The following is a 21,494-nucleotide window of genomic DNA, read 5'->3' as shown; positions in this document are numbered from 1 at the left end:
TCTTTTAGCCTCTATTTCAAGCCATGCGCTGGGCAACGGTTGGTCCGGCTACCCTTAAGTTTGAGCTCAATCCGCCCAATGAGGAACGAGCTTCGCGGGGGCTGTCGGGAAAGGCGGCAGGCCTATATAAACGACCTGCGCCGCGTACCCTAGCGTTGGGGTAGCCGTGAAGGCGTCGTGCTAAGCGTAGGCTGTAGGCAGACTAGCGTTCGCTCACGCGGCAATCGCGGACGATGGCGGAGGGAGATAATCGCAGCACCAACCTGCTGGTGAGTTCCGGCGACCTCCGATCGTCGTTCGGCCCTAGGGGGTGGCCATTGCGGAATCGTTTCTGTCACCGGCGGCGGTTCCGGCCCTCCTCTCGGGGTTCCCAGGCGCAGCCGACGACGCCTCCCTTTGGGCTTCTTGGGTAGTTATTGGGTGACGGAGGTCGATCCCTTACATCCTCGGGGGAAAGTGCGCGGTGGGGCGAGGAGGGCGCGTGATTAGTCACCGCGAATGGAGGATAGGGAGGAAATGGGAGAAGGGGGCGGGTGCGTGAGAAAAAGCTGGGGTGCAGCCCGGGGCGAAGGGCCTCGAGGGGCCTGATGAATGCTTTGCAGCCTAAGGCCTCAGCCATATCTGGGTTTCCCCTTCTTTGATCTTCATCCGGATTGTTTATTCATCCTTTCTCACCTGTGGTCCGGGCGGGGATGCAGTCAAAGGGCTGCTGCCGAAATTTCTGTTAAAGCTGGCAAAACTTCAAACGGCCGGGAGGCTGCGAGGTCCAGCGAACTAGGAAGGACCATGGAGGGCCTAACGTTTGCCTGGAATTTGAAAGTCTGGGATTCGCAGGGTGACAGCGGACAACTTTAGAATAAGCAGGAATTTGAGGGTACTGCAGTAGGGTCATATCATAGAAGTATATTTAAGTGCACGATCTAGGCGAAAATAGGAGAGAAATCCTTGCATCCCTCCTCCCCGTCAGCCCTCATCCTCGTCTCCAGGAAAGGGCTGGCCACACCCCAGCCTCAATGCAAAGAGGAACCAAATAATTTAATTTGGGGTTTTGAATTCCGCAGGGCCCAGGTGCTAACGAATTAAGTAACTTTACAGGATATTTTGATTAATGCATGTTTTTCACCCCCACACAGCTTGTCTATGGCTAGTCCCTAGCTGGCTTCTTTTAAAGGTGACACAAAGAAGCTTTTCACACAACTCTCCTTAAGTTGTACTACTCTGCTAGTAGAGATCCTGGTTTAGAGCTCCTGGCTTCGTGTAACTCCCACCCCCACCCCCACCCCCACCCCCAACTAGCAAAGCATTATAACTTTTCAGGAGAGCCTTTGGTCCTGGATTTCCTGGGTTGGTTCATATCTGTAAACCTCTGTATATTCAATTTCCTCATCTGTAAAATGGAGATAGTGGGAACACCCTTTAAGAATTGTTGGGAAGATTAAATACTTAGCACTGTTCTGGCACATAATATTTATTTAACCTAGTATTAAGCATGGGGTATAAAGTTAAAAGTATTGAGGTTCCTACTTCTTCAGTGAGGCACAGAGAACATCGTTATTAAGAATAAATAACATGAGCCTCTGACATTTGCTTATTTTCCAGTGATGACATTGTAAACGGACACATAGATTTCCTGTTCCATCTTTTTCTTTTTGCCATCCTAGAGGTGTCTTTTCAGCTGATTGTCAGATTTTCAGAGAAATTGGAAGCCTACCCAATTGTCCTGATAAGTGAATACGAAACACTGTCTTGAAGAAATAGATTGAGCTTAAATGCCACAAATTTTGTGAGAGTAGTTTTACCTGATTGTGAAATGACACCAACATCTAAGTGACTCCATTACACAAAGAGCTATTTAAAAATTGAATGCTGTTCAGGGAGGCTTTGCTAATGGATTTAGAAGTAAGTTTTAAATCAATGAAATGACAAAAACAAAGATCAGGTCTAACCAAGTGAAAGGAACAAACTTAACGTGATCTAATCAAATGAAAACCCTTGGTGTGCCACTTGGTAGTGCTTGACTTTGGTCTTAGCCATTCTGAGCTCACTTTCTTTAATTGTAAAATAGGTATAATTATCCCTGCCTCCAAAGGCTCTGTGGGGATTATGTTATGTCGTACATGTGAAGTTTTAGCCCAGTGCTTGGACTTGTTCTGTGGCCTTAAATGATCATTTCTTCTCCCATTGATTTGCTTCTGTGATACTAAGATTGTGAAGATTTTCGAAAACTAACCTATTGAGATAGTGACTTGGTAAAAACAGTTATTTTAGTAGTTCAGTGGCAGAATGGTTGCCTTCCATGCAGGAGATCTGGGTTCAATTCCCGAACCATGCACCACCACCCCCCCAAAAAAACAAAAAACACAGGTATTTTATACATTTGGTACCTAAGAGGAATTGAACTTTAGGAACCCCAGAAATGCTGAGAGTGGCAAAATGATCTCTTTCAATGTTGACCATATGTAGGCTGCAGAGACTGCAAGCCTGGAAGAGCAGCTGCAAGGATGGGGAGAAGTGATGCTGATGGCTGATAAAGTCCTCCGATGGGAAAGAGCCTGGTTTCCACCTGCCATCATGGGCGCAGTTTCTTTGGTGTTTCTGTAAGTGGGCTATTAAATTACTCTGCTTAGTGGTTGTTATTAATAAGGGCTCAGGTAATATGTGGCCTCCATTTATGGAAGTCCCTTAAATCTTTTGTAATGTATAATCTGTAAAGAATACCTTTTCTTTGAGCAGTTTTTCGAGTTTTCAACATTTGTAATGCTTATGTAAACTTGGTAACTTCACATAGTTGAATAAAGTAGTGTTTCCTCTCAAACTGTTTGGCCTTAAAACCCTTTACACTCTTAAAAATTATTGAAGACCCCACAGAGCTTTTGTGTTTACAGTATTAGAAATTAAGACAAATTTTAAAACATTAACAAGACAGATTTTAAAATACAAGCACGTACTCCATTAGCTGTGCCTGTGATGATTTCATGTCATGAAGCCTCTTAATTAGCATGAGAAAGATAAATAATATCTTCGCGAACCAGTGGTCTAAATGAATAGTTGAAAATCTTCAGCTACATACTTCTTAAAAAAAAAGAATGGAAAGTAACAGGTGTTGGCAAGGTTGTGGAAAAATTGGAATACTTGTACATTGTTGGTAGGAAAGTGAAACAGAATTGTCATCTGACCTGGCAATTCCATTTCTAATGCCTAAAAGAATTGAAGGGAGGGATTCAAACAGGTATTCGTGCACCACTATTCATAGCAGCATTATTCACAATAGCCGAAAGGTGGGAAAAAGCCAAACGTCCATCAGCAGATGAATGGATAAACAAAATGTGATATACGCAGCTGCCATAAAAAGGAGTGAAGTTTTCATACATGTGACAGCATGCGTGAATCTTGAAATCATTATGTTGAGTAAAATAAGTCAGATACAAAAGGACGCATACTATGATTACACTTAGAGTAGGCAAATTCAGAGGCAGAAACTAGATGAGAGGTTACCACAGGCCAGGGGGAAGGGGGAAGTGGGAAGTTATTGCTTAATGGTTACAAGGTTTCTGTTTGGGATGATGGAATATTTCTGGATAATGGTGGTAGTACATTATGAATGTAATTAATGTCACTAAATTGTACCCTTAAAAATGTTTAAAAGGAATTTTTTGCATCATGTATGTCTCTATCATATATACATGTGTATATATATATAGGTAAATATATATTAAATGGAGTGAAAATGACTTTTTAAACTCTTACTTATTAACTTTTTTTTTTTTTAACAGAACTATCTACTATCTGGATCCATCTGTTCTGTCCGGTGTTTCCTGTTTTGTTATGTTTTTGTGCTTGGCTGACTACCTTGTTCCCATTCTGGCACCTAGAATTTTTGGCTCCAATAAATGGTAGGTGATATAATGACTTGGCAGTCTAATTTCTGGAAAATTATTGAACCCGATGGCTGCAATTAGTATGCTATAATTAAGTGCAGTGAATTGTCTAACCACCAGACACCTAGATTTTTTGCTGTTATGTGAAGAATTTCTTATCTGATTCAGATAAAAATAATGAATTTCTAGTACTTATAACTCTGTAGCTCTATTATGGTCAACAGTTTCTTTTGGCTTTTAAGGTTGATCTGGTGTTTAATGTTGAGCAATTGAGGCAGTACAATGGCAGTCACCCAAAAGCATAGCAAGTGCCTCAGAATAGGTTCAAACTGTCTATATGAGTGGGTCATTGATTTCATTTATGCCTTTAATTGAATTGGTTACCTGTGAGACCCTAAGGTATGGTTAGATGGCTGAGGATCACATTAAAGTGTAAGTTTCCCTCTGGAATGTTGTATTGCCCACCCTTGGTCCAAAGGATTGAACAAACTGGATGTTAGGATAGATTTTTCCCCAGCTACTACTCTCCTTTATTTAGTATAATTTGATTAGTAGTCTGCTGTGCCTTTCATTTTTTGTTCCTCGGATGATAGCAAATTATAAAATCATTCTATGAAAATAAGAATTTTTAAATGCATACCTTTTGGATCTTTGAGAACAAATTCTTATGTTCTGGGGGGAATTTAATTATGAGACAAATTAAGCGTCTTCACTTAGTGGTGTTTCTCCTGTAGCAGAATAGATTTGTGTTAGGAGCTGTACTTTGAATTGTTTTTCACTTTCAGTAATGATTTATGCTGCTGATATTTCGGCAAGTTTGCAACTGGGCAATGTAGCAAATTTTATTAACCAAGGGAATCATTCTCTGACCTGCCTTTATTAGCCAGATAACACCCTAATCTGCCAAACTCACAACTTCTAGAGGAAAGTTTTTGGAGAGAAAGACAGATAGTTTCATGGTGATCAGTATGTGACTGTTATCAGAATGTGACTGTTACAGATAGAATTAATTCTGTTTTGTGATTTGTGGAAAAGTTAGAACACTGTATTGCATAGACACATTCTAGCCTTGACCATGAGCCACATATAAAGTCTAATTGTTGCGAGAATCTCTAAGACTCAGCAGGAATCCTCCTCCTTTCTGTATCTATCACTGCAGTTTTATAGGAATGAGGGCTAGAGAAGACAATGCAGCACATCCCTCAGGGTAGGGCCTACTTATAACATTAGTCATTATATTTGTGTAGTAAAGACAGTGCACAGGCCAATTTTTATAAAGATATTTTATACAGAGAATTTGTATAAAGACAAAGAACATTATATATGCCTTTCTTGGAGGATCTTTCTGGATTTTTACTGCTGTTTCGTTTGTGATTACCTTTTCACTCATTGGGACTAATAGTTGATAAAGAAGATTTGAGTTTTTTATTGTTGCCTTGGCATCAAACATTTGAAGACAAGATGGGGATATTTATGCTTTGAATGGTAGTTTTATTCTTACTGGTAGTTACTTTCTTACCAAAGAGTATTCAAATACAACTATTTGCTGGAAACTTCACATCCTTCTTTGGGGCTATAATCTCAAATTTTTTAGTGTCTGAAAATTAATTTAGAAATAGAGAAATTAATTTTTACTGGTTGCTGCATGTTCTGTAGGAGGCATGAGTCTTGTGATTATCATTAGCCAAACATAGCTTCAGAGCCATAGTTATCACATACTTGATTAAAAAATATGTGTACACATACACACACATTTCCTTATGTAAAAACTTATTGCTGTGCCATGAAAATACTAGGTCTTTTTCATCTGAATAAGATAATGATGTTTGTTATTTAAACTTTCTTCAGAAGATCTTTAAGAGTGTGCTTTATTTCTGTTTACTGTAGAGATTTGCTTATAGTGAAGGGGAAATTCTCTTTCTAGGACCACTGAACAACAGCAAAGATTTCATGAGATTTGCAGCAATCTAATAAAAACTCGACGCAGAGCGGTGGGCTGGTGGAAACGCCTTTTCACACTAAAGGAAGAAAAGCCAAAAATGGTACATGTTTTGCTTTGATTTGTTTAACTAAAGCAAAGTTTTGGACTGAATCAATCTTGTCTTCATAGTAGTCTAATGATATTTGTTTTGTTTTGTTTTGTTTTGTTGTAATAGTTATAGTTTGATATTTATCATTATCCATTGGTGTAACTCTTGAGTACATTCATAAATCTTTATCTGTATTAGTGTTTTGGTTTGTTAAAGCTGCTGAAATATATTAGAAATGGGTTGGCTTTTAACAAGAGGGATTTATTAAGTTACAAGTTACATGGAAATGTCTGAATCAAGCCCTCAACAAGAGGACACCTTCACTGAAGAAAGGCCACCCATGGCATCTGGGGTTCCTCTGTCACACGGGAAGGCACATAGTGACATCTGCTGGTCCTTCTCCTGGGCTCTGGTTTCAATGGCTTTCTCCAAAATTGTCTCGATCATTTCTCTTAGGGTCTCTAGGTTTCATCTCTCTTCAAATGTCTCTGTCTTTTATCCTCTCATAAAGGACTTCAGCAAGGAGCTTAAGGTCCATCTTGAATTGGCTGGGTCACATCTTCATGGAAACGACCTAAGCAAAGGGTCCCACCCACAATAGGTCTGCATCCACAGGGGTGGATTAAAAGAACATAGGCTGAACATCCCCGCCACAGGTCCCAGCAGTTCCAGCGGTGGGAGAGCGGCAGAAGCTAGCAGCCCAGCTTTACGAAGACTCTCGGAGCCCAGTGTGCATCCAGCATGCACCCACTCCACCGCCAAGATGCCCATGAGGAAGGTCAGCATGGCCGAAGACATGGAAAGGAGGAGCCCAAGAGGATGTCAGTGAGACTGTCAGCTAAACCTGCTCCTGCAAAAGTGGAAACAAAGCCAAAAAAGGCAGCGGGAAAGAATAAGTCTTCAGACAAAAAAGTGCAACCTAAAGGGAAAAGGGGAGAACAAAGGAAAAATAAGCTGAAGTGGCTAACCAAAGAAACTGAAGATTTACCTGCAAAAAATGGAGAAGCTAAAAATGAGAAGAGTCCAGCCTCTGATGAAGCAGGAAAGAAGCCAAGTCTGATTAATATCATATACTATGTCTTATCAGTGGTCCCTGTTTTTCTCTTGTACCACCCAGAGGAATATTTTTATCCACTACTTTGTAAATGCAAGTTCTTTAGTAGCTCCAGAAGAAACATTTTGAGGAGGAGATTGAAATCCCACCTCATCCCATTTTTTTTTAAGTGTAAATGTATTTTTTAAGAGGGAAAATCATTTGCTGGTTGTTGTTGTTTTTTTATACAAATGGGAGGCTGTGGCTGTCTTGGATGTCAGCATTCCATAGGGTGGGGGGGTGGTGATGGCCGTTTTTATACGTATAATACAACACATACTAAATGGTGATTTGGAGTCACAGTCATGTGTTTAGTATAAGTTGAACATTTTAAATTTACTTCTGTTCCCATGTTTTTTAGTAGAATTGTTTCTTAAAACTGCTCCCTAATCTTGGCTCTCCCTGTCAGAACTGTGTGCACCTTGTAACATCCTTGGTCGTGGTAGTCCAATTTTCCTAATTGACTTTGTTAAATGCTGGGAAAGATTGGAGGTGTATGTGGTGTGTATGATATTAAATGATGAATTAGTGGGATTTACAGTGTAACAGCTTGTCAGCATTTAAAGATGGTGGTGCTTGATAATCTTCATAGGGAAAACATGCCTCAAATTTTAAGCTGGAAAGTCACTGGAAAAACTTTAGAAAAGAATTACAACTACCTGGCCTTTTAAAATTTTCGGTACATACATTAAGAATTCTGTACAGATTTTCATGATGTCTGCATGCTTATCTTCAGAACAACCAATAAAATCTCAGTATGAAAGAAAAAATAAAGAACATAGGCTTTCTGGGGTACATAACAGATTCAGACCAGCACACACTTAGACTGAATTATTGGAAATTAAAAATTACATTTTGCACTGAGTTTTTTTACTCAGGTAGAGCAGTTTTTCTCTGTTTTTTTTTTGTTGTTTGTTTGTTTTTTACTTAAAAGGTAAGAACATATAACTTAGAAAGCATCTGTTTTATGTCTTTCAGTGTCACATGAAGTTACTATGTGAAGTTATTAATTGTAAAAGTTAATAATTTATATTGGAGTCAGTAATTCTTGAGAATATATCTAAATTCTATAAAATAGATCTAACGGAGTTTTCATTAATATATAGAGATTAGGTGTTTTAAAGAAACGTAATAAAAATGGAATTATTTTCCAATGTAAATTTATAGTTCTGCTTCTTAGTCCACTTCTCATAGTTGACAAATTCTTATTTTCTTTGTTAGTACTTCATGACCATGATCATTTCTCTTGCTGCGGTTGCTTGGGTGGGACAGCAAGTCCACAATCTTTTTCTCACCTACCTGATAGGTAAGTATTTGAGGAAAAATTAATTACAGGCACTTGGCCAGTAAATTCTAACTGTAACTTAGTCAATAAACAAATAGGTGCATGCTTACAATGTTTAAGGCACTGATCAAAGGCCTGTGGGAGTGTAGAAAGGTTCTTGTTTTCTGACACTTTATATATAGTCTTATTAACAATAAGACAAAGAGCCATAATCAAGGCGGGCAAAAGTAATGTGCAAAAGCTAAAAGTAAGCAGTGTGTGTCATCTGAGGTTGGAGGAGTACGGTAGAAGTTTCCAGGGATAAATGCCAATGGAAGTAATGGGTTTCCGGATGCTTCCTCCCTAGAGTGTCAAATAGTCTGGAAAACCACCTTCTGTAAAATGTAATAACTAACTTATGATATTCGTAATAACTTTTTACTTGATATTTTGAGAGTGCACACAGTTTTGATAATCAAGTGTTATTTAAGATACTGTTCAATATTTAGAATTCAAGTAACTCTGATATCTGTATTTATAGATTTTTTCCTTCATTGCTTTAATTTTAAATTGATTTATGAAACCATATTGTACAAATAGGTTTTACCATGACTACTTAGATATATATTTTTTTAATTTGCCTGTGGATAAGTTAACTAGGATCCATTTTAGGTGGTTAAGATTTCCATATGTTAATTGTTAAAATATTTGTATTTTTCATACTCTCCTGAAATAAGGAAAATATTTAGTAACATAGGTCATTGACTGTAGCAATGCAGATATTTGTAAGAACTTTCTACTTGTTCTTGAGAGCATTCACAGTTTTGCCTGATCAAATGGTATATAAGTTGGTGTTTAATACTTAGAATTTAGGAACTTTGCTATCTGAATATGTACATTTTCTCCTTGTTACCTTAATTTTAAATTGGTTAATGAAACTTACTGTGCAGACATAGGCTTTACAATGATTATATGGATACTTTATTTAAATATGCCTATGGTTAAGCTAACTAAGATAACCATTTTTGGTGGTTCTTAGTGTATTGCCTATTTTCTTAAATAAAGAAAAAAATTAACAACAAAAAAATGTAATAATTTATAGGAAGTTAATTGCTGGTTTCTTATTTTTATTTCTTATTTATGTACTCATTCATTCATTTATTTATTTAAAGTGACTTTCTTACTGTTGCTTCCTGGACTCAACCAACATGGAATCATTTCAAAGTACATTGGAATGGCCAAAAGGGAGATAAACAAGCTTCTTAAACAAAAAGAAAAGAAAAATGAATAATGCATCCTGTTCAATGTGAATAGAATATACCTTGTCCCCGGAAACAGTTTCTATGCCATCTGTATACTAAAAGACATAGCTCTCTTCTCTCCCTTATTCTGACCATAGTTAATAGAAATACAGATTTGCCAAGCAAGGTTTTCTCCATTGTCTTCACGTCAAGTGTAGCAGGGTACAGTCTCATCAGCTGACCTTATATGGACAACTCCCTAGTAAGTACTGACTTGTTTTGATTTTTCCTATGCAGGGTTAATTGAATTCTTATTTTTAAGCAACTTCCTTTAAAATAATAAAGTGGTGAACTTTACCCTTTAGTCCAGTTAATGCTGACTTTTGATAATTGTTTGAGTTAACCTTTGCTTTAGCTAGATGCCAGGTAGTGGTCTGTGGCTACAGGAAGCTGGTTCTGTCTGCTTCCACAGTCTGCTTACAAAAACTGGCTCTATGAATACAGAGACCAGTTTTACCACTTTTGATGAAGAGACCAATTAAGATTCATTCCTCATTCTGTTTCCTTACTGTGGGAGAAGAATACCCACGGAATAAAGCGAAACTAATTCCGTGCCCTAGTATGTGTTGGTTTCTCCCTGGTATAAAACTTAGCAATTTTTAGAAAACTCCATCCTTTTTTCTGAACAGAAATCTGACCACTTAGTCTTGTCCCCTTGTACTTATTTCAGTTTAGTAAATCTTTAGAGGCTTTTTAATAGCAGACTTCCAAAAGATTGTATTTTAGATTTTAGCTTAGTTTTAATTTCACATTTTCAGCCGACTGAAACTAACGTACATAGCAGGTTCAGACTCATGTCTATGACCTTCACTCCAGGAACAGCCAATAAAGGACAAAAGTCTTCCTATGCTAGTCAAGATTCATTTCCGTAGAAAATAATTATAGCCTCCTAATTTTTCAAGACCAGAATAAGCCTTTAAGGATAAACCTTAAAATTCTCATTTTTTGGTCCCTGTAGAATTGAATAGGAGGTAGAGACTGAGACTTTTGACTTTTAGGACTTGTAGTGACAGTACTTACAGTACTTGGCTTCTGGTCTACAAAGATTTGTAACTCCTTGGAAAGCTTTTTATAATTGTTCTCTCCCTTTTAGTAGCTAGGGTAGTTAACATCTGTAGGAGTGCACCTTTGAGGGCCAAAAATATTGTGACATATTTGGGAACAATTTTAAAACTCTGATTAACTAGCTGTAATATAGTTTTGTGAATTGATTGCACTGATACTATAAAACCTGGACCTTGTGGTATATCTGTCCCTAAATAAGTGTTGTCCCCCCCTCAATATTGCTGTAGACAGTGGCACACATGTAGCATGTGTTTGATTTTTTTTTTGTTTCATGTGAAAACTACCTTAATTTTACATGTGTATCTTAATTGTAAATAAGCCTGTCTTCCTATCTGAATCTTTTTTGAATGTACATGTTCTGTTGATTAACTATTTTTGCAGTTTTAATCCTGTATTATTTCTTCTACTTTGTTTTGTGTAAAAGGGGAAAAATAAAAAAAAAAAAGCTGGAATCTCTCCTTCTGTTTTCTTCATAGTTTATCTAAAATATTGTTTACATTATTGAATTTATGAATCCAATTAACTACTCTGATCATTACATGTCTATAAAGTACTCTTTAAAAACAGCTAAAAGTTTAAATTCATTCACTTATCAAATGTTCAGGCCCCATCTCATGCTAGATGGAAGAAGAAAGAAGTACAAATTAATAAAGTGGCCAAAGATTGTGCCAAAAGGCCAAGCTGGTAGAAAGGGCAGATACAGAACTGGCCCAGTGGAGGGAGTGCTTGCCATGGGCACTTTGACCTCAGGGCCTAGTTTAGAATTTGGAACATTGGAGATGCTCCAACAATCAGTAAATGATTGTTGGGTGACTTTAGTCTGTACTTTAAACACTTGTTAAAAACAGAGCTCAATTCAGTTAATGCTTGCCTGCCATGCAGGAGACCTGAGTTTGATTCCTGGCCCTTACACCCCGCCTCCGGCCCCCCGCCCCCAAAAAAGAGCTCTTCGGACCTAACTTTGTTAGTGGGTTCCTGGGAACAGATTCTGTATCAAGTTCAGTCATGAACTCCCCACTCCAAAGAGTATGTATGGAGCCTCTGGGGGGATTGGTGATATCCAGACCATAGAACATTCAAGGTCACCACAGATTTCCCTGCTGACTTTTTAATTAAAGTCAGGCTCATGTGGCTATCTTCCTCCCCAGGCCAGCAGTCCCTTCAAAGATGGACTCCAGTCATTTTGAATAACTTAGTTGGCCAGGGTGTTTCTCACAATCCAGACCAGGATGACCTTACTCTTCTGTGCCATCCATTCATACTGGCTCTTTGCTTGATAATGGCAAGCTACAATAGTGACAGGCCAGATGAGTTTCCCCATCACAAACCCCTTCAATTCAAATAGGGGTCTGATGGGTGTAGTGGTAAATTTTAATGTCATTAGAATTGACATCTGAGTAAGCCATGTATTGAAGTAGAAGAACTGTGAGGCAGAGTTGAGAAAGCACTATATCGGAGGGCAGACTTTCAGTCATGGGTTAGCCACAAAATAATGATTACAGTTATATTTTTTCTCTGGGCTTTGAATTCCTCATTTGAAATGTAAGGAGGGTGAAAGCTTGACAACTCATTTGGTATATGACATACATGGGGGTGTATTATATTTATCTATTTTTAAGTATGTCTAAAACTGTCCATTGAAAAAAAAAGACTGCAGGGGTACTCCTTTGCCAGGCCTGGCCATAGCAAAAGTCCTTGGACACTTGGGCTGCACCATCCCTAGCAGAAGTCTTATCATTCCAGAATTAACAGCTCATTGGGAGGAGACCATTTCAAAATAGCTTATAACAATATGGATGATGACTGATATTTAAAGACCTCTTGGCAGGTTCCAGTTTGCCTATAGCATTACTTACAAACTTGTGATGCAATTTATACATGACCGTGTACTGTATTTCACCCAATTTCCCCATTTTAACACAGTTATCTTATAATTTCTATCTATCAGTATACTATTCCATCCCCCCTCCTAGCTCTTGACCCATGTTAAAAATGGAGCTGTTGTAAATTGAATATCTACTGCCACAGATACCCTTCCTAAACTTTGGGGATCAGATAGACTTAGATTCAGATCCCCACCAATTTAGTAACTTGGACAAATTAAGAAGCCTCTCTGAGCCTCAGTTTCCTCATTTGTGAAGTGGGGATAATAGTGCCTATCTCAGGGGGAGTATGTTACAGCTTCTGTTGTGAGGATTCAGTTAATCTACCGGAAGCACTTAGTTGTAAGTACTCTTCTTTTTTTTTTTAAATTTTATTTTATTTTATTTTTTTAAATACCAAAAAACACATAACAAACACAAACATTCCTATTTTCATCATTTTGTTCTACATATATAATCAGTAATTCACAGTATCATCACATAGTTGCATATTCATCATCATGAATAAGTACTCTTCTTGACCCAGATCAAATGGCACTTCCTCTGTGAAAGCTTTAGCAACTGCCCAGGCCACTTCCACATTCCTACGTTCCTTCATATAGCCATCCTGCAGAGCCCTGTACTGTGTCGTTATTTTGGAGGTCTGCCTCCCCCCGTGAGATCTGAAACTCTTATGGATGGGAACTGATATGTGTCCCCTCAATACCTGGCAGTACACTGGGCACATGGTAGGCATTCAGTACATGATTGTTGGATGAATTGATGAAGTATAGAAAGAGTGTGGATGTGCTACACTGATTCATGACGAGTCTGGAAGGAAAGTGGTTTTATTCACTTAATTACCCACCGTTGCTAAGGCCCTTAACTAAGGTGAATGCCACATTTCTGGTCCACAAGATCATGTTTTAAGTGCATGGGTAGCCAGTTCTTCACAGGAATTTTCATTAAGAAAGCAAATGGTCCTTTCATAATGTAAAATAAGACCAGAGAATTCCATATCTCTGAGATGTTCTAATCAGGAGCTTTGCTTTCTTCAAGGTTTACCTATGATTTAAGAAGTAGTGAGGGGCAGTGTGATGATGGGCTGAGATAATATACTAATAATGTTCCAGCACTATCTCTGCCAGATTCTCTCTTTTCATATGGATTGTTTCACTTACCCTCAGAGCAACTTCAAGTGGTTGGCAGTATCCCCATTTTACAAATGGGTAAACATTTGCTCATCCGTTTATTCCTCAAGTACATATTGAGGGCCAGCTGAAAGGTGGATCCTTCTCTAGAAGCTGTGGACTAAATCCCTGCTTGCCTGGAACTTAATGGTCTAGGGATAGGAGGTGGGTTAGAAACACATTTCCAATATTTCAGATGTTAAGTGTCATGGATAAAAATAAAGGAGGACAATGGGAGGGGGTGTGGGGAGAGGCTGTATGAGAAAGCCAGGGAGCAAGCCTAGTTGCTGACTGGGAGAGGAATGTGCAAGTCAGAGGGGAAAGCAAATCTAAAGGCCCTGAGGTGGAGTGTGCTTGGAGTATTTGAGGAAAAGCAAGCCAGGGAGGAAGGGTGAGGGAGGAGGGTCCCATATGCCTCGGTACCAAGGCGGCAGGTAGGACCTTGTAAGTTTTTGTAATGAATTTGGATTTTTCTGAGGGTGCATTATCTGACTTAAGCTTTAAAAAGGTCTTTTCTGGCTGCCCGGTGGAAAACATGGGGGCGAAGAGACAGAAGGGTAGGGCTGAAAGCATAGGCAGGTAAGGCAAATATTTCCCATGGTAGGTAACTTGCCTGGAGTCACTCAACTCCAAAGAACGCAGAGTCAGAATTCACTTCTTAGCTAAAATACTTGCAATAATCTTTAAGAGGCGGGTATTATTGTCATTAGCCCCAGTGTACATCTGGGAAAACCGAGAAGAGAGAGGGTAAGAGATTTGCCCGGATTGGTTCTCTTCCGGGTGCGGAACAGCAGATAAAAGCCACTGGCTCAGAATCTCGGGCGTTCGTTTCCAAACTTTCGTAGCTTTCTTCCCAATTGCTTATCCCAGAACTCGAAGGAAAGATCTAGAACCTGGTAAGTAACTTCTAAGATTTGGGGCGAATCAATAAGGAGCCACCAGGCAAAAAATATACTGTTAACTGCTTTGTAAAAATAGCATATACTTACAAAACAAAAACAAATGAATACAGTGAAAAGCAGGTCTTCCCTCCCAGGTCTTTATGCCCTTCGCAGGGGCAGTTACCGATTTCTTGTAGGTCCTTCTAGAGATACTCTAAATACTCAGGCTTCAAAACTTATCCCTAAATAGTAAACAGTTATTGCAATAAAAATTAGCAAATATCTAGACCCTAGTTATTAGATTTTAACTTCTAAAAAGGAGTGCTAAAAGGTCGAACCTCCTTCTCCAGACCCAGCTCTCACCTCTGGAAGTCGAGTCCATCGACTCCCTACTGCCAGCACCATGAGGAGGCTCCGCCCCTTCTTCCGCCTCTTTGCATTCAGAGGCTCTTTTTTTTTTTTTGCGTGCCTTTAAAACTCTCGCGATAGCTCGCTGCCTTCCCATAACTCCGTGTGCTCATCCCTCCCTTCCTCTTTCCGCCATCTTTCCGTGCCGGTGAGTAACTAACTCTAAGGGCTCCAACACCATCCGTCGGCTATCGGTGCCATCCCGCAGTCTGAGGCTTGGCTTCGGTGCCCCACGAAGACGGTGGGCCCCGCTTGTTCCGGGGATCCTGGCCTCGGAGGGGCCTGGGCAGGCGTAGGGGAGAGCCGTGCTCGGGCTCCCCACGCTCCGCGCCCTGGTGAGCCCGGCCAATGGGGCGCAGGCCGCAGCGCGAGTGGAAGCCGGAGCATTCGGCTGAGTCGGCTGCGCCTGGCCCCACGCGGCGGCTGAGGCAGAGGCTTGGCTCCGGGAGGCGGGAAGCACCGGAGACAGCGGCAGGGATAGGCCGTGCAGTTTCCCATTGCTCCGGCCGCTCTAGGAACTTAGGAAGCTGAAGTCACTTAGCAGGGAAGGCCCGCATCCTGACGGGGCTCGCAAGTTGCTGGGAATTAACCTGGATTTTCTGGGCGCCCGGCTTTTCCCTTCAGATATGCTGAGCCTCGGGAAGCAGGTTGGATCCCTAGTGTTGGGGCTTCAGACTTGCTTTGGTTTCTCAAACTTTGTTAGGTCGGTCTCGCTGCATCTAATTTTTGTTGCTGTGCGCTTGCCGTTGTGTGGTTCGCTTCCCTTGAAACACAATTTTTGGTGGCATGGGAACGGACATTTTAGTATAATAGTTAAGGGTGTTAACTGAAAATTCAGTAGTTTTTGAATAAGGCAGAAAGTGGGTTGTAGAGGACAATGTTTGAATTGCAGAAGTTTGGAAAACACTGCTGGTTTGGTTATCGGGTCCCCTTCTGAATAACAGACCGCTCGTACCTGCTATTTTCGTTTTGGTAACTGTCACTTTCCACCAGTTCAGAGGTGATGTTTTTGTTTGTGTGTGTGTGTGTGTGTGTGTGGTGGTGTCTAATGAATTTTCTCGCACATGATTTCTCCGCAGTCTTCAGTGCATGTGTTGTGAATGAGGCGGTTCACGATGTGTAGACATCTGATTATCTGCTGTTTATCCAGATCTCATTATCCACAGTAAATAAATAGGAAGCAAGAATTTTCCTAGGTGCTGGAAATAGTGGGGAACTAGTCTGCTTAGAGTTAGGAAAACTTTGTCATGGTGGAGGTAGAAACAGAGGTTGCGTTCTGAGTTTAACGGTTGGGTGTCTTCGTGTTGGCAATGCCATTAGAACTTACATCTGTCTTTCTTGAACAGCCATAATGGTGCGCATGAACGTCCTGGCGGATGCTCTCAAGAGCATCAACAATGCCGAGAAGAGAGGCAAACGCCAGGTTCTTATCAGGCCGTGCTCCAAAGTCATCGTCCGCTTCTTAACTGTGATGATGAAGCATGGTGAGTGTGCTCCTGCGTTCTAAGGTCATTGTTTTTAAATTAAAGAATCTGTCCTTTAGAAACGAGTCAGTTGTTGAGGGGGATAGGGAGAGGGAAAACGGGATAGCAAGGTGTCAGTCTTAATCCTGGAACTAATGTAGTTGACTCGGGCTGTGGAGAGAACAGTGTACAAGTGAAACTGTCAAGGAAACTGCAAGATTAGGACTGTAGGAAGCAGGAAGTTTGTATGTGACTTACTGTGTTTGGTGTTCTAGAAGGTAACAGGGCATTTGAGTAATTCGGCAGCCGCAGCATGTATTATTGAAAGGCTCCTAAACCCTCCTAAGAGTTTTACTGCATGGAAGGGGAGGGATGTTGCATGTCTTGGGCACAAACTAGGCTTTGGGAAGGTAAGGGAGAAACCTCTTTTTAGTTAATATGCAGGGTGCATTGTTTCACATGTTGTACGAAAAAGTTTTCTATATTAGCACATTGTAGAAGTTCTGATACACAGCTGCTCTGTAGTGCTCAATTACTGAAGTTAATTGAGGGAAAAGAATCTCGTATTTGGATTCAGAAATACTAAAGGAGCTTAAAGATTTAGGTCTATCAAATTGATGTGTGTCATGTAATACAGCCAGTTATGTTTTGTAGGCTATATTGGCGAATTTGAAATTATCGATGATCACAGAGCTGGGAAAATTGTTGTGAACCTCACAGGCAGGTTAAACAAGGTGAGAATTGATTAATCACACATTTAAAGGCTTTAAAATTTTTCTAACATGTTTGTAATTTCCTTTGCAAATACTGAGTATAAGGTGGTGTGCTTGCTTTATCTTGTAATGTAAAAAAAAAACAAAGTTAAGGGATTGATTTAAATTAACCTTTTCCCTATCACATTTTACTTGTTCTCCAGGTTGGTTTGCTCTAGGCCAAAAGGAGATGTGGGGAGGGCATGGCATGAAACTAACTTTGCTATGTAGTGCTCTTGTTTGAATCTTTTTATGCTACCCAGCTCATTGTCTTAAGGGTTTCCCAGGCTCTTTAGCCTCAGTATAAATAGCTTTGTCCTTCCTCTCAGTGATTGTGTTGTTCTTCTCTTATCAGAATCTTTGTGAGGTCCTCTCAGTACTGATGTAAATACTTTGTTAGCATATTTAGTGCATGTATCTTTGAGGTCTCTATGGTGCCTTGCGGTTTGATTTATCAACATAACCAAGTAGAACTCCTGTCTGCTCCATTTGACTTTGGTTTAACCAGCTTTGGTTTTTTTTCTATTTTGGGTGTCTTGTGAACTTGTAGTATAAGGTCACTAAACTGCTACTTCACTTTCTGGGTTCAGATTTGTAACTTACAGATTTGCAGAGAAGCTGAGATCCTCTAGTCCAGCACAGTTGGTAGAAAATTGGTCCAGAGAGAGTTAAGTTGCCTGAAGTCATGGTTAGTGGCAGGGCTAGATTGGTAGTTATTTCCTGGTAACAAGCCCAGCAGTTGCTTACCTGTATAGTGAACTTGTTCAATAGAGCTCAACCCCAAAATAGGATTTGAAAGATAGTTTTTCTGAATATAGAATTGTTTTTTTTTTTTTTTACATGGGCAGACACTGGGAATCAAACCCGAGTCCTTGGGCATGGCAGGCAAGCACTCTTACCTGCTGAGCCACCGTGGCCCGCCCCGAATATAGAATTCTTGATTAGCAATTTCTGCTTTCCACACTTACATATGTCATCCCTACTGCCTTGCCTCCATGGAGTCCAAGAAGTCAGCATTTATTGAAGCTCTCTTGTTTGTGATATAGGGGAGACAGATACCTCAAACATTCCACTCTGCTGTTTTGATGGAGTTGGGGGGCCTATCCCAAAGGAAGATTTTAATTCACTAGTCTTACTTGTGCTAACCCTCAAAATGTGTACTTTTTTTGTGTGTGCATGGGCTAAGACTCAAATCCCAGTCTCCCTATGATGGTCGAGCATTCTGCTACTGAGCCACCCTTACACCCTTTGCAATGTTTTCTTAAAGTGGAAAGTGTTGTGTGTGACTGTGTCACATAAAAGATCTTAAAGCTACTAACTGGGAGAGTTGGTGCCAGTATATATTTTAGCTCTTCTTAAACTGTCCTGCAGAAGACTTGTTGATGTAAGAGATGCTTTTAAGTTTGAGAAGTACTACATACCAAATTCACCTTGGACATTACTGTACATAATAGCTTGAAAAATATATTTGAAATAGATCATGTCCCAAATGAAACTTGTAGCATCCTTGTTCTCTGATAACGGTAGTTTGAAAATTTTCTGGCCAGGCTATGTGACTTTGGGCAAAACACAGACTGGCTGAACTCCTTTTGTTAAAAACGGTGCCTCAGATTCCCTTCATATAAGAGCTGTCTGTCCTCTGATCCTTACTATGGAAATGTAATGGGGCTAGGAAGTAAGATAATGTTTAAGATGATACATAAGAAAAATCTGGCCTGTACGACTTTATCTTCTTAATATTCACCTGGTTTAATTTTAAAAGGTGTTGAAGGATTTTTTGCTGCTAGAATAAATAAAAACCTGGGTGCTGTGTAATAGAGACTTTGGTAAGGTCTTTCACTTAGCTACCTTGGAGAAAGAGCTAGTTTTCCCTTACTCCCCGTATTCCATCTGGTACAGAATTGTCCTTTTAGTCAAGTGGTTGTATAGTTGATATAATAATGGTAGAAAAAGAACCTGGCTAGGCCTCCTGCATAGGGCATTTGGGCCCTTCTAACAGGCCCATCTTTGAGTTTCTGCAGGTTTGCCTATACCTTAGGAATTGTGACATTTACTGGGTTGATTTGTAGCTGCTCCAAAGGCAAGTTCTGACTTCATGTTCTCTTAAGTATTTTAGGATCTTTTTAATGATTGTCATGTTGGGTAGCCATGGATATACACATAAAGACTGCGGTTTTGTCCTGTGGGTTTTCACTTTGAGGATAATAGTCCTGAGTCTTTTCCCATGTTCATTTCTTGGGTAACTTTCTACAACTAGCTATTCTGTAAGTATACTAATAATCTGTAGAGCAGTGTTGTGAGCAGGGGTTGTGTTTAACCTTAATTAAGAAGGTTGATCCCATCACTTGATCTAGACATAGATCATCTACAAACCCACAGGCAAGATCATTAATGTTTTAAAATTAGTGAACTGTATTTGGCCACTTAATGGGGATTAGGATTTTACATGTAATTAAGTGAAAGTTGAGTGCTCTGGTTGGCCCTTGCAGGGCTAGAGGATATTTGTTGCTAATAGCAACCAGTGATTAAGAAGTGGTGAGGTCATTGTAAGAACTCTGCTCGTTCTACTTTCTATCTGTTTTGCCAACTCAGTTCAGAAAAACTTACCTGGGTTTGTTGGACACTACCCTTCCACTATACATTAGATACACAGTACTTAGATTTTAGTTTAGTACCTGTGGAGCTTGTTCCTTAGATATTCTGCTTTGCGTTTTTAGCTTATAAAGATTTGAGCTTTACCATTTAAAACAGCTGATTTAAAATCTTAGTTGTCTAACATTTGTTCTAGCGCTTTGAAATCTTGCCGTTTGTTTTGGGAGAGTTTTCTAGCTTGCAAGGGTGGATGCTGGTGGTCTAACATGTATTTTCTGCAATATTGAGGTGTTGCCCCATGCGCTACCTTATTTTTTTCATGTCTTTGCTTCTCCCTGGACAGGTATTTATCCTCATAGACAAGCACGGTCTTAACTCAGTATATTTTCTGATGGTGTTTGTATTAGAGATGGTACACAGAATTAGGTACATGTTAAATGTCGGACTGTTAGTGTGTATGATTGTTTAGCAGTTATAAATACTGCCTTGTCTTAACTCCATTTTCTTGTTACTTATTTGTGAAGTATAAACAATGTTTTTTGTTATCCTTTACAGTGTGGAGTAATTAGTCCCAGATTTGATGTACAACTCAAAGATCTAGAAAAATGGCAGAATAATCTACTCCCTTCTCGTCAGTTTGGGTAAGAATTGGCTTCCCTCAGTTAAAATTCATTGATGCTAAGAATTGCTGCGATGCAATTTGACTTGAGCAGAGGTTATTTTATTTTATTATTTTTTTTCTTTTTAAGCAGTAAGTAGTAATTGTTTTCTTTTCCAGCCAGCTTGGTTTAAGGACTACCTCACTTGTTGCCACTTTTTATATGTTAAGCTTGGGGTTCTGGGTCATGTGAGAACTGAGGCTGATTGAGAGAACAGCACATTTCTTTCCCCTTTCATATCTATTCTTTTGGCTTATGTCTACTTTTTTTGACTCTTCACATTTATGGGTGTTTGATGTCATTTCCTGTGGCTGGAATCACCTTCAGTCTCTAGTGAAACTCAGTTTGAAAATCCTCATTTTTTAAAAGAACTTGAACTAGATGCTCTGAGTTCAATCTTTGATTTCCTCATGTAAGTTATATGATGGACTCATTTAATTCTGATAAAGCCCTTTAAGGTCTGATACCGTCGATGTTTAAGTGGCAGTATTTCCCTGTTTTTAGCAAAGTCAGGGCTCTATGAGTGTGCAGAGCTGGGTCTCTGGATTTCGGTGTGTGGGTTTCAGGAGCAAGTGTATGTTCATGCATTGCCACCCAAGTAATCCACCTGTCTTTATGTTTTTCTCCACATGAAAATGCTTTTTGTTGAAATACTAGTTTTAAAAAAAACTCACCAGCATTTTTTTCTCACTTTTCATAGTTTCATTGTACTGACAACCTCAGCTGGCATCATGGACCATGAAGAAGCAAGAAGAAAACACACAGGAGGAAAAATCCTGGGATTCTTTTTCTAGAAATATAATACATACATGAAATAAAATGCCTTTATGGACTCTGGTGCTTCCACTCAGTCGTTTTGAACTTTTATAGCAGAGGAGCGAGATCATCTATGGCAGCGTATAGCCTTTGTGACAGTCGGGTGATACTATTCCCACAGGAAGTTTTAACTTGTATCTGACATCATCACAATTCCCCAGAGGAAGGTGTCTCTGCTCTGGGTGGTTGGATCAAGGTTGGGGTCAGATGATTAAGTATTTTGAATCTGAGCTACCCTTT

At 39.7% G+C, this 21,494-nt stretch overlaps 2 protein-coding genes and 1 long non-coding RNA gene across 4 annotated transcripts; 2 read left to right on the top strand and 1 right to left on the bottom strand.

Annotated features, from left to right (window-relative positions):
* The first annotated feature begins 133 nt into the window (after nt 1–133).
* ARL6IP1 (ARL6 interacting reticulophagy regulator 1) lies at nt 134–10,556 on the top strand. 2 transcript variants are annotated; one of them, XM_077141683.1, is made up of 6 exons: nt 134–269; nt 2,464–2,597; nt 3,774–3,893; nt 5,803–5,920; nt 8,223–8,307; nt 9,438–10,556. In XM_077141683.1, the coding sequence occupies exons 1-6, from the start codon at nt 234–236 to the stop codon at nt 9,554–9,556; spliced, it is 612 nt and encodes a 203-aa protein (XP_076997798.1). In that variant the 5' UTR covers nt 134–233; the 3' UTR covers nt 9,557–10,556. The 2 variants fall into 2 exon arrangements, with proteins under 2 accessions (XP_076997798.1, XP_076997799.1); XM_077141684.1 differs by lacking the exon at nt 134–269 and adding an exon at nt 289–409.
* LOC143667446 (uncharacterized) lies at nt 6,149–15,307 on the bottom strand. The gene is made up of 2 exons (XR_013168045.1): nt 14,928–15,307; nt 6,149–6,827 (listed from the first exon to the last, which is right to left on the bottom strand). It is a non-coding gene; the product is annotated as an uncharacterized LOC143667446 (long non-coding RNA).
* On the top strand, nt 15,017–21,284 carry RPS15A (ribosomal protein S15a). Its single transcript, XM_077141685.1, has 5 exons — nt 15,017–15,120; nt 16,319–16,456; nt 17,090–17,169; nt 20,335–20,420; nt 21,139–21,284. The coding sequence occupies exons 2-5, from the start codon at nt 16,324–16,326 to the stop codon at nt 21,230–21,232; spliced, it is 393 nt and encodes a 130-aa protein (XP_076997800.1). The 5' UTR covers nt 15,017–15,120; nt 16,319–16,323; the 3' UTR covers nt 21,233–21,284.
* The last annotated feature ends 210 nt before the right edge of the window (nt 21,285–21,494 follow it).

The sequence above is a fragment of the Tamandua tetradactyla genome, chromosome 23, assembly GCF_023851605.1.
Source record: "Tamandua tetradactyla isolate mTamTet1 chromosome 23, mTamTet1.pri, whole genome shotgun sequence".
In the NCBI taxonomy this organism is placed as follows: Eukaryota; Metazoa; Chordata; class Mammalia; order Pilosa; family Myrmecophagidae; genus Tamandua; species Tamandua tetradactyla.
The sequence above is the reverse complement of the archived record's forward strand: the minus strand, read 5'-3'. Positions and strand labels throughout refer to the sequence as shown.

Bases quoted from the DNA above. Each gene is read 5' to 3' on its own strand.
- RPS15A (XM_077141685.1), top strand. From the start codon at position 16,324: ATGGTGCGCATGAACGTCCTGGCGGATGCTCTCAAGAGCATCAACAAT. The intron at 17,170-20,334 runs GTGAGAATTGAT...TATCCTTTACAG, and splicing joins TCACAGGCAGGTTAAACAAG to TGTGGAGTAATTAGTCCCAG. The intron at 20,421-21,138 runs GTAAGAATTGGC...CACTTTTCATAG, and splicing joins CTCCCTTCTCGTCAGTTTGG to TTTCATTGTACTGACAACCT.
- ARL6IP1 (XM_077141683.1), top strand. From the start codon at position 234: ATGGCGGAGGGAGATAATCGCAGCACCAACCTGCTG. The intron at 270-2,463 runs GTGAGTTCCGGC...GACCATATGTAG, and splicing joins ATCGCAGCACCAACCTGCTG to GCTGCAGAGACTGCAAGCCT. The intron at 2,598-3,773 runs GTAAGTGGGCTA...TTTTTTTAACAG, and splicing joins GCAGTTTCTTTGGTGTTTCT to AACTATCTACTATCTGGATC.